The sequence below is a fragment of the Dipodomys merriami genome, unplaced genomic scaffold (genome assembly GCF_024711535.1).
Source record: "Dipodomys merriami isolate MVZ:Mamm:240054 unplaced genomic scaffold, mDipMer1.0.p SCAF_5, whole genome shotgun sequence".
Taxonomy (NCBI): domain Eukaryota; kingdom Metazoa; phylum Chordata; class Mammalia; order Rodentia; family Heteromyidae; genus Dipodomys; species Dipodomys merriami.
This window is the reverse complement of record NW_027206068.1, coordinates 41,582,578-41,595,878: the sequence shown is the minus strand read 5'-3', so window position 1 is coordinate 41,595,878 and position 13,301 is coordinate 41,582,578. Positions and strand designations below refer to the sequence as shown.

General features: G+C 35.5%; 1 protein-coding gene across 1 annotated transcript in view; it reads right to left on the bottom strand.

Annotated features, from left to right (window-relative positions):
* Vps50 (VPS50 subunit of EARP/GARPII complex) overlaps positions 1-13,301 on the bottom strand; it is a 103,375-nt gene that overhangs the window by 57,737 nt on the left and 32,337 nt on the right. Inside the window, exons 10-12 of the mRNA XM_069996505.1 lie at positions 11,872-11,914; positions 10,489-10,587; positions 6,529-6,669 (exon numbers count right to left, since the gene is read on the bottom strand). Of these exons, the coding sequence (XP_069852606.1) occupies positions 6,529-6,669; positions 10,489-10,587; positions 11,872-11,914 (283 nt within the window). The remainder of the gene's footprint in view (positions 1-6,528; positions 6,670-10,488; positions 10,588-11,871; positions 11,915-13,301) is intronic.

Sequence of the window (13,301 nt, the reverse complement as noted above, 5' to 3'; positions counted from 1 at the left end):
CAAACTTGAAAAAAGTATGGCTGTTAAGGGTTAGTCTTTGCTTTTTTATTTAAAAAAAAAGAAATCTCTTTTAACAAAACCCTAAAGAAATTTTAGGAAGATGTTTCTTATATTAAAATGTCAAGATGGAAATTCTTCATGGTATCCCGAAAGCATTATTATTTCTTGCCTCACATTTAGAGTTAGTACTCTCATCACATCCTAACAAATATGAAGAGAACAGATGTCCCGACAGTTTCACAGGAATCCAAACATGGTAGCTCCCCATCCACATGTCCACATACCTGTTCTCTCTCCTCCCTCTCTCTCTTCTCCTCTCTCCTCTCTCTCTCACTCTCTCTCTCTCTCTCTCTCTCTCTCTCTCTCTCTCTCTCACACACACACACACACACACACACACACACACTCGCTCACTCATGCACATACCCTCACACTAAAGAAATCAAAAGGTTATCAGTATCATTATATAAATGCTCTTAGTGGTAAGCTACCATCACAAGATGATGCTGAGGAGAGCAGAAATGCTTCTGGAAATACGTTTCACAGTCCCAAGAAGGTTCATCTGTGAGGGGCTGAATACTGGTCCTCTGAGCTAAGCAACTTCAAGATCCTGGCAATCTCTAACTACCTCTCAAAGTACCACGCTGCACAAATATGAATAGCTTAAGCAATTCCTAACCATCACAGACCGTGAATGAGATGAGGGAACATGTCTGGGCTTGGGCTTGGAGTCTAACCTTGTGATTGTGTTGTTCATTATCCCTACAGACTGCTTCATGCATGGGAATCCCCAAGGTTAAAAAAAAATCACCTAGAATCTCTATAACCCTACAATACAAATAAACTTTGGATAATTTCCCTTGCACTTGAACTTATTCATTCACTGTTTAAAAGCATGAATATATTAGGGGAACACAGTCATTCTTATCTGCCAGGAGCTGTGTCATCAGTCCTCAGTATGTTTAGACACAGGAAGGCAAGGTAACCCTGGTTAACATGACTGATCTCAACCTGGAACTAAGGAACTAGCAACTGCTAAACTATGAAATATAAAGAGCTCCTTCATTTATGTTTTTATCTTTAAGTATTTGTACAAAGGGGTTTCAATTCATTCAACATATCAGTTTATAAGTATAATGAATCTTGATCAGTGTCACCCCTTCTGTGGTTCTCCCCATCTCTCCCAAGCCCACACATGCCGTCAATTTTTTTAGTTCCATTTGCACATATATATAATGAATGCATTCTTTCACCCTTCCTCTGTTATTCATCTGCCCTCATCCCCTTCACCTTTCTTTCCTCCCTTGACAGCCCAAATTCCAGCTTTATGCTATTTATTTTGTTAGACTGGAAGTAAGTTAATTGTTCAAAGGCCACCACTAGAATTCTCCCCTGCATATACTATACTTCAGTTAATACATCTGTATATGCTTACATATTTATTTATAATGTATAGCTAATTTCCACATGAGAGAAAATGGTATTCCTAAATACCATTCAATGGTTTTCTAACTGCGGTGAAGTGCCCATAAATCACAGGCATACATTGATATCACAAAATAAGCAAAGCATGTGTCATCAGAATACATTCTAGCTTTCAAAATTTCAAGTAATACAATGCTGTCAATTAACCGTTATGCTATCTGACAGTAAAAGGTAGTATTTAAATATAAAAACAATTATCAAATTAAGAAGTGACTCTTTGGTAGGTTTCAAAAGGGCTTTCTACTAGCAAATTAGATTTGTTTCTGCTAGCAGTTGTGGACCATCCTCTAAACTAAGCTAGCACTTTTAACTTTTACCTTTGGTCCATTCCCACAAATCATGCAGCAGAAGTCTTAATTACACAGATGGTTTCAAGACTTGGAGAGCTGAGAAGCTTGCAATCCACTTCAGGTGAACAGAGAGCGACATCCAAGCACATACTCCATCCATAGCACTTACTGGATATACACCAACAACCAAACTAACTCCAGACTACTGGCTGCTCTTCCAGCCTCCTGCGCTCCCTCCCAACCTCCCTACTGCATACACTTCCTCTTCATCCTGCACTCATGTGCACAGGTTCTTCAAATGTGAGGAGACAGCTGACAGCCAAGTTCTGAGTTTATTCTAAAGTTAACCAAGCAAGCCCTCAACTAAACATTAATATTCCTTGTACTTTAAGTGTTTTCTCTTGTGGACCCAATATTCAACTCAATAGCATTTGGGGAAAAAAGAAATGAAAAAGGCAAAAAAAAAAAAAAGGGGGGGGGGCCTCACGTATGTGTGCGCCAGGCCTTGAACTCAGGCTTAGCTTTATCATCCTACCATTTGAGCCTCAGCTCCACTTCCAGCTTTTTGTTGGTTAATTAGAGATGAGTTTCAAAGATTTTTCTGCCCAGGCTAATTTTAAACCATGATCCTCAGATCTCACTCTTCTGAGTAACTACAGTTACATACATGAATCACCAGCACTTGGCACAAATTATTTTTGATATGCTACCTTGTGATATCTGACAATTAAATATTAAATAACAAAATAAATCATTCATGTATTCAGGGAAGGAGCCTAGAGCAAACACTGATGTGGAGTAAGCAAACCCACTTTCAAGAAGCCTTAGAAATGTAAACACTTTGACAAGGCAATTTCATTTCACATGATCTACCCCAAAGAAATCATTCAAGATGTGTGCACAGACTTAGCTTTAAGAATACTTAATGCCAAGTTGCTCACAATGACAAAACCTGACAAATAATATAAATATTCCAGAACAGTAAACTAGTTAATTAATCATAGGATCTCTTATACTGAAATACTGTCAAGTCATTAAGTTATATTGAGTATATATTTACTTGAATGAAAAATTGTTCGCAACACAGTAAGTAGGAAAAATTATATAAAACAATAGATACTGCTACTTTTAAATTATCTTCATACACACACGCATACACACACACACACACACACACACACATTTGAAAAAGCCAGCCAGATGTATTTTTATTTTCTTTTGCTTGTCTTTTTCTATAATGTTTTATTATTAATATTCATAAATCTAGCTTAAAAAGTCAAAAAACAGGGCTGGTTCACACTTGTAATCTTAGCTATTCAGGAGGTAGGGATCCAGAGAATCTCAGCAAGCTTGTGTAAAAAGTTTGTGAGATACCATCTCAAACAACAGTGGAAAATGGGAGTACATGCCTATTGTACATCCCCACTACCATGGAAAACATGGATAGAAATACAGTGTACTAGGCCATTCTGGCCAAAAATATAAGACCCTAACTCAAAAAAAAAGACCAAAATGACTAGAGACAAGACTTAAGCGGTAAAGCACATGCTGAGATTCTGAGTTCAAACCCTAGTACCACCAAAAAAGATCATAAAATTGGAGTATTAATGAAGTAGTTAATATTTACAGAACCCCCAAACCAAGGAAGCTCCAAAGCTGCTGGCAGTTTATTTTTATAGTAAAGAAAGTCAGTTAGATTACCTGATGAGGAAAAATACATTAATTCTTCACAATAGAAAGCACCCTGAGAACCTAGGAACAGAAAGAAGTGTTTTCTATACAAAAGAATAACTTGTATTTTCTATTAATATCATGAAAAATTTTATATTTATTGACCCTTAAAAGAAAGGCCATAGAATTATTATAATCCAATTAATGAAAGGATGTCTTTCATAAGACTGGAACTCTAAAAGCCTAGAGGCAATAGGTCAGTTTCATTATTATGCCTCACTTATGTGTACATGCTGAGCACTCATGGCCCAGAAAAGGTACTTACTCAGTGTTGGATTCTTTCCCTCCCACCTACCCTACTAGATGTAAATTGTGTCAACAACCACACCTCCTGGAGACAAAGATGAAAATCCAATTCACTCAAGAAACATTTGCTTAGCACCTCTAACATGCCAGACACCATGAAGACACACAAAGCTCATTATCTGGAAATGAGCAATTGAAAAAATGATTGAGCAAACTTCAGCCAGCTTAGCCAACTGTATATCATAAACTTAATAACATCCTAGTTAACATCTTTAATAGGCCCCCAAGGGAATCCCATCAGCCTACCAACAATATTATTAAAAACGTGAATATTTTATAAACTTTCAAATAAGCACAACATATTTCCCTTCAAAGTTAATAAATAATGATCTTCCATGTGGCAACTATAAATCTCTCCACCTAGTGTTTTAAACATATAGGTATGCTAAAATATAAGTAAATCACAAACAAAGCTTAATATTTTTCAGGAAATTACATTGTCCCTTTCTGGTAATAAATTAAGTTGCATTTTCCTGTGCAAATACTACTGTTCAGAGCAGACTTGGTGGCCCATGATTCTAAGTCCAGCTACATGAGGGTCACAGACTGCAAAGGATTGCAATTCAAAGACCAGCCTGACAAACTTGGCAAGACTCCGTCTCAATTAATATAGCTATGCTTGACAGACCATGACTGAAATCCAATCTACATAGATGATCTAGGTCTGAGACTGGCCCTGGGCAAAAACACAAAACCCTAAATGAAATAATGTAAAAAGGACTGAGGACATGAACAAAAGCTAGACTTCCTGTCTAACAAACTAAGACCCTAAGTTCAAACCCTACTACCACTGAAAAGAAAAGAGAAGAAAAGAAAAGAAATTTTGCTTCTAATTATTAGATATTTATTTAGGCTGCATAATAATGTATACATTTTTGTTAAAAAGAATCTAAATGACTAGTCTGTCATTAATATTAAAAAAAAAAAGACAGGGAGCCAGACTAAAGAATAGACTACCAAAAGAAAAACTGATTCAGTATTGGGGTGAAGAAAAGACAGTGAATTATACTTTTTTAAGAGGAGGCAGGAGAGAAAGGGAATGGAAACTTACTATACAGCTCAGACTCACCTTGAAGTTGTGATCCTCCTACCTCAGAATCCCTTTACAACTTTGTGGGAGGTGGGGGGGAGGATGGGAGGGGGAGGATGGGAAGGGATGGGAAGGGGAAACAAAAAGGAGGCAACAATGCTTGATAAGAAATGTACTTGTTATCTTGCCCATGTAATTGTAACTCCTCTATACAGTATTTTCACAAGTTGAAAGAAAGAGAGAGAGAGAGAGAGACAGAGACAGAGAGGAAGGAAGGAAGGAAGGAAGGAAGGAAGGAAGGAAGGAAGGAAGGAAGGAAGGAAGGAAGGAAGGAAGGAAGGAAGAAGGAAAGAAAGAAGGAAAGAAAGAAGGAAAGAAAGAAGGAAAGAAAGAAGGAAAGAAAGAAAGAAGGGCATCCCAAAGACTGATAAAAGCCATGCACTACTATATCCAGCTATAAAATCATTTTTTTTCCATTTACGTATGGATGTGTGTACGTGTGTGTGTGTGTGTGTGTGCGCGCGCGCGCTTGTGCGTGCAGGTGTGCACAACTGAGGATGAACTCAGGGCCTTGCATACTCATTGGGATTTTTTGCCTTGCTACAAAAACATTTTTAAAAGCTCAAAACCAACTAAACTTTTAAACTCAGAGAAATGGTGAAAGCTAACCAATGGAAGAGACTTCATAATGAGACAGGCTGCTACTGGTCTTCAGAACTGAGACTCTTTAACAGAATTAAATAATAACTGCTACTGGTCTTCAGAACTGAGACTCTTTAACAGAATTAAATAATAAGATATAACACTAATTTTACCCCAGATTTCTTTATAAAAGGACTTAATTAGTTAAATTTCACTCCCATTCACATAGGCTGACATGTGAAAGTAGTTGAAAATAACTCTGAGAATCTTTCCATTGAAAGGAAGCACAATTGTTCCCTACTACGTCCCTTTTTCCTCTCCATTTGCCGATCTTAATTTTAATGCTATTTTTAAACTATATATATGATTAAAGACTTCCTTCAAAATATTGTTACAATATGAAGCAAATACACTGCCAACATGCCTAGCCTCTCTCTTCTCATTTCCAAAACACGCCAGTCACAGACCTCTACCTACAGGCTCTACTTGCTCACCTCCCTTCCAAGGCCACAGCTCCTACACAAGTGCATCCCTCCTTAATTAGCCTCCCTTACTTTTAACCAACCTTCCCTTGTAAAAGTAGATGACACTTCCATTTTGCAGTCGTTTATCCTTTTTTTACACACTGTACCCCATCAACAAGACCTACTTCTAAAACAGCCCAGATGGACTTATTTGGACATCTCACCTATTGGGTTCAATAGCTGGTTACAGACACTGACAGAAACAGTATATAGAAAGATTGGAAAAAGATGATTCCTGAGGAATCTTTGCAATTGCAAAGAGAATTTAGATCAGTGAAAGAAGAGGAAAATAAGCTACAGGGTAGAATTGATTTAGAAGCAACCATATTACAATCTCAGCACTCTTACATTTGTGTGACTGAGTTTTTGGTTTTCCTATGAAGAAAATAATATGGGAGAAAAGAAATAGCTTTTGAGCAACTTACTTGTTTTTGTTTTCTAGCATCATCCAATGGTAGGTGCACAAAGAAAGGAAATATCAATTTTAAACCTAAGGGAGATATATGTACATATTACATACCGTACAGAGGTCTTTATATTGCAGCTTTTGGAATTTTGTGTCCGTGTTTCCTGCACATAGTTCCACATAACCAAGGACAACTTGAAATACGGTATTGTGAATGGCTTGAGTAAAGTGCATATGAAGTTGATCCATTGCAGTCTGTGGAAAGAAAAACCATACAAGTTAACTTCATGTTCCTAAAATAAATTTCAACAGATTGGAAAACACAGAGAAAAGAATCTTTACCGATCATAATTATAGCACTAAGATCAGTTCTATTCCCAGAGTTAACTGTTACTTTGCTGACTACCTACAAATAATCTTCACATAAGCAGGACATCATAGCATACAAGGAAGTCTGTGGACTGTGAACACTATTCTGTTGCTCTGTATTTATAACTGCTATTCATCCTGCCCTTCTCAGGGGTTCATGCATAAGCATATCTCTGGAGCCCCTCCAGCATTAAGTATTCACTCCCTTACAGAATTCAAGATTTACTTTCATAGTTGACTTCTCCATATAAAGCAGTACTTCCAATCACTTACCCTAATTTATAGTTCTGGATGGCACTTGTTACCACATGACAGTATCTTTGCTTGTTTCTTTAAGGTCTGTATCCCTCACTAGAATAAAATATACTTGAAAGTCAATATTCAGGGGCCTGAGGTAATCTATCTAGTAGATACCAAAGGGTTTAATGAATATAAAGGACTTTTCCTGCTTTTTAAAGAAGTATTATCTTTAAGTAGTTTTACAAGGGGTTTCATCATGTCAGCTTTTGAGTTCAATGTATGTTAGTCAACATCATCTCTTTCATCATCAGTATCATCTCCCCATCTCTCCCAACCCCACCCATCCCCTAAGGGATACCTGGCTCTATTTCCATATTGTACAATGTATGTTCTACATTTTTACATGCACATTGATAATGACTGTCTTGCCCACTTCTCCTCTCTTCATTTGCCTGCTACTCCTCTCATTGCCTTCCCCAGCCCCACTCCCACTCTTGACAACTCATGTTCTAGCTTCCTGGTATTTTCTTTGTTAAACTGTAAGTTCATTGATCATAAGAGTTAATAAAAAGCAATCTTAGGAACAAATTAGAAATCACAATCCAAAACTGGCAGTGTCTTTGTTCTTGTAGATTTTTTTCTAGGTAATGCTTAAGGAAGTAGTGAGACATAGCAACTCACACATTAAACCATAAACAGAATTTAAGTAGTCTGAAAAAGCCTTAAATTTCTTTCTAAAAGAGAGGACCATTTAAGAGGCAAAATGCATACATAGATAGATGTATAATCCTGTACATAGAAGATATGATTAACTTTTTTTAGGTATTTTTTTAAAATTTTATTTTATTTTATTTGTGAACATACTGTACAGAGGAGTTACAAATTACATGGGCAGGATAATGCGTACATTTCTTACCAAGCATTGCAGCCTCCTCCTTTGTTTACCCTTCACATCCCTTCCCAGCCTCCCCCCTCCCCCCCAATCCCAATCCTTCTCCTTCCCCCCCTTCCCCCACCCCACACCCACGTTGTAAAGCTCGTTTTGGACATGACAACTTGTACTTCTCATTGTTGCAACAGGTCCACCTGTATCCTTAAACAACTGGTTTTTCCCCATCTCCTCCACAAGTTATACTGACATCAAATATAGTGAAAGCAAGGGTTATACTGTGGGGGAGGGACATACAAAGCAACAAAGAGATAATCTTATAAATGCGTTAGAAACACAAGCATGAAAGAAAAAAACATTAAAATACACATCTAAGGGTTCATTTTCCTGACATCACATTATCTGACCTTTTCTGCTTGACTCATACATATACTAGATATTACAAATAAGGGAAACCATGGGACCTATGTTTCTTTGGGCCTGGCTTACTTCACTTAATATAATTTTTTCCAAGTTTTTCCATTTCCTAACAAATGGGGCAATGTCATTCTTTCTGATGGAGGCATAGAATTCATTCCATTGTGTATATATACCACATTTTCTTGATCCATTCATCTACTGAGGGGCATCTGGGTTGGTTCCATATCTTAGCTATGGTAAATAATGCTGCAATAAACATAGTCGTGCTGGTAGCTTTAGTGTGGTCTTGTTTGTAAACATTTGGGTAAATGCCCAAAAGTGGGATTGCTGGGTCATAGGGGAGTTCTATGTGAAGTCTTTTGAGGAACCTCCATACTGTTTTCCAAAGTGGTTGAACAAGTTTACATTCCCACCAACAATGAAGTAAGGTTCCTTTCTGTCCACATCCCCTCCAGCATCTGTTGTTGTTAGAGTTCTTGATTTTTGCCGTTCTAACTGGAGTGAGGTGATATCTCAATGTTGTTTTGATTTGCATTTCTTTTATGGCTAGGGATGTTGAACATTTCTTCATGTGTCTATTGGCCATCCTTCTTTCTTCTTCAGAGAAGTTTCTCTTTAAGTCTTTCGCCCACTTATTTATTGGGCAGTTGTTTCTTTGAGGATTTGTTGTTGGGGGGTTTAATTTTTTGAGTTCCAAGTATAATTTAGATATGAGACCCTTGTCCGTTGTATGGCTAGTAAAGATCTTCTCCCAATCTGTGGGCTTTCTATTGATCTTGCTAGCTATGTCATTTGCCCTGCAGAAGCTCTGCAACTTTATGCAAAAGATATGATTAACTTTTAAACCATGGGCCTTACTTCAAGTTTTCAAGGATACTCTTGGCTATTAAGAGAATTAAAAGGCATATGTTAGGAAGCAAATTATAACATTTCGGAGAATAACAATCCTTGGAGACATCCACCAAATGCACTAGACCTGTTTTGTAGGCAAATGGAAACACTGCATAAAAGTTTATATACCATTTTGAGGTAGTCAAAGTACCTATAAGAAGGTACGTTGGCAGAAAAGGTCAGATAAGTTGATGTTAGGGAAATGAACCTTAAGATATGTATTCAAATGTTTTTTTCTTTCCTGCGATTGTTTCTAACATATTTATAAGATTATTTCTTTGTTGCTTTGTATGCCCCTCCCCCATGGTATAAGCCCTGCTTTCATTGTATTTGATGTCAGTATAATTTGTGGAGGGGAAAGGAAAAAAACAAATCATTTAAATAGGGATACAGGTGGACCAGTTGCAACAATGAGATGTACAAGTCGTTATGTCAAAAAACTAACTTTATAACTTTGGTGAGGGGTAGGGGGAGAGAGAAGGTGGGTTCAGTGGGGGTAGCAGGCGGGGAGAGGATGGGAAGGGATGGGAAGGGGAAACAAAGGAGGAGGCTACAATGCTTGATAAGAAATGTACTCATTATCTTGCCCATGTAATTGTAACTCCTCTATACAGTATTTTCACAAGTAAAAAGCAAAAAAGAAAAAAAAAAGAAAGTATGTTGTAGAATCGAATCGAAAACAGAGGAAAAAGAGACTAGATAATCATCTCTCGTTGAATTATTTTGCAATATACCCTGCGTGTATGTGTGTATGTATCTGTGTGTGTATCCCCCATCTGGTTTGATTTTAGTTTTTATTTTAGTTTTTTGAAATATGTTCTTACTGTATAGCCAGACTAGACTTAAATCCATAATTCTCCTACGACAGCTTCCAACTCTAACACCCCTTTTTTTAAAAAAAAACCTGTACAAAACTATGAAAATATTAAACATGGAAAACACTTTATTCAAAAAATATATGTAGCATTTTAATCACACTACATACACCTAAAGAGATGGAGAGCCTCTTTTCTGCCAGGGGCCATTTTAATGTTTGTAACATCATTTGCAGACCTAGAGTCATTCAAATTCACTCCCCAACTGAGGTTGCCTTAGCAGGACCGCATCAACAGATTTCTGACCAGATGTTCCCATCCTTAAAACAACCATGTCACCACTGTTAGTAAGTGTACTCTATGAAATGAAACATTGAGGCTGCTACATTACTATTATATAGTTTTAAATAAGCATGAAAGTCAATAGGAGAACATCCTTTTAACACTAACCTGTGTTTTTCCAAGAAGTCGATAAGCTTGTTGAACCTTGGTATAATGATTAATATCAAAATTCTTACAGATTTTTGAAAGTGCAACATCTAATTGTTCCTTATAATTAAAAGAGAAAGAAATGACTTAAAAATTGAGTTTTCAAGGCAATGAAAATATTAAGACCACTCTCACAGTAATTAATATCTATTTAGTATCACACTGAATTAGAAAGTCAAAACTAAGTACAAATATTAAAATTATAATTTCTTAATTATCACACCAAGTTTACTAAAATAATGTGAATATAAATGTTTCAGTATTGAAAACCTTAGACTTTAAGGAAAACAAGTATGAGTTTTTTTTAATTTTGTGTTTTTTTCTTCAGTTCATATTTCCTCCAATATCTGCTAAAATCTTATAACAATATGAATGAATTTGTGAGGCTATTTTTTAAAAACTTTCTGTAATCACTGACGTAATTTTCAATAAAACAATGCCTTCAAAAGCATACACCTCAAGATTTAGATGTTTATATCTAAATAAGTGAACTTTATCTCTATTGTAATGATTCAATTTTTAAATGCTGATTTTCTACAAAGTATATAAATATATACTATATGTAAGTATATAGAATTCTATTCTACTAGATATATTTTATATATGAATCTATAGAATAATATTTTCTATTACAGAGTGAAAAAATACTAAGCTCTTGATAGAAAGCCCTCATTAAATGTATTCAGGCAAAGGTTTACTTGCAAGATTCAAAGCAGCTGTTTTTTGTGATTATCAAATATTTCAATTTTACAATTAACAAATAACTGCATTTATAATCAAAGAACATTTTCACAAAAGGCCATTTCACAAAAGGTACTTTTATAAGTACACCCTTATTATTAAAACAATAAAACAAAGTATCAGAAGAAATTTTATTAACTTTGTTAAAATGAATGCTCTACTGGCAAAGATTGACAAGAGATGAATCTACATATAAGTAGAAGAAAAGGCAAGTTTTCATGCTCATACTACATACCATTCTTGCCAGTTTTCTACCATTTTGATCAACTATATGAGATATTACTAGTAGTTTAAAAAATTAAGAGTATTTTTCATCAGTCAAAAATTACTCTTAAGTAAATTAACTGACTAAAGATTTTTTTTCTACAAATAGTGGTATTTTTATGTACTGTTTTGAGGTCCCATAATTCCAAAAGCGTCATTAAACTTACAAGGAGATTAACACTATTTGACAATTCATGGATATTCCAAAGCAAAAACAACAGCTTAAGTATAGTGATCTAAAAACATTGATAACATGAAGTCAAAGTATAATGATGCACTGTGATATTCAAAAGCCTCTACAAAGGAAAAATCACTTACCAATGATAAAACCCTTCTTACCTCAATTTGTTCCAAAGTGTCTTGCAGCTTTGAATTCAACTCACTATTAAATAAAAGAGTTAGATATATCATCTTTAAAAGAGACAAGCAAAACAGAGTTACATATATTATCTTTAAAAGAGACAAGCTAAGGGTGACCAAAAAGTTAGCCAAATAAATAATCAACAAATGCCAGTTGTATACTGCATGAAAAAAATTAGGAAAGGAGGAAAGGAGCAAGGCAGGGAGGGAAATAAGAAGGGAGAGAAGAAGGGGAGGGATAGGAAGAGAGTTACTATAGAAACAATAGGACTATGAGTAGAAAATCCTAAAGAATCTACAGATGAAAGGAACCACTTAAATTAAAACTAATAGCAATGTTAAAGACTGAAATGCATAGTTTAAATAAAAACTAAATTTCAAAATTCATGAAGTTAATGTCTATACTGAAGAAGCAAGGAATCAGAAGATGAAAATTCTTATGTACTACTTTTAAAAATCAAATATGTGCAAACAAGTCTAATAAAAAGCTACACAACATAACACCAAGCTAAAATAAGTCAGACAAATACATAGAGGGATATACCATGTTCACAGAGTGCAATCCTCAGTAGAGTTCCCATCAAAATGATCTAGAGTAACTGAAATTCTAATCAAAATCCAAGTAAGCTTTTTTCTTGGTAGAAACTAAAAAACACATTCTTAAATGTATGTGGCAATTTGAAAGGCAAAGAATAAACAAGAAAATCTTGAGGAACAATGTTAAATTATTAAGCTAAAATTAGGCAAAGGCTTACTATAAAGTATCAGTCCTAAGAACACATAAACACATCAACAGGACAAAATAAAAATAAAGGGTGCATGGCTTGAACATATATAGATAGGAATATCCAAATGACAATAAACCCACAATATACAGACAGGAGTCCATCAGTCATCTGGAAAAAGTGGCTACAAAACCACTGTAATCAACAAGCAGAACAGCCCAATATATTTGTAAAAGACCAGAAATAACATCAGTTAATGGAATGAAACACTCATTCAATGCTAGAGAGAACATGTATGCAACCTCTTTGGAAAGCTATGAAATTCTACACTGACCATAGCTCAGCAGCTCTACTTCTGAATACATATCTGAAATCACATGATCCTTGCAGCATTATTTTGCAATAAGCAAATATGTAAAACATGTTAAATTATTATATGCTGTTACTAAAAATATTAGTGAGATTTAACAAAATAAATCCAATGAAAATATTTTAACAAAAAAACTGACTTTAAAAAAACGGACTTAAGTTGTGTATAAAATAGATATAGTGAAAAATGAGTTGAACACGGGTGGGGGGGGGAAGGCGGGTAGACTGCAACTGTTGCCTACCAATTATGAACCGACTCTCAAATTCCTAACAGAGAGGAACACAGTACACAATTCAGTGTCCACAATATCAAAA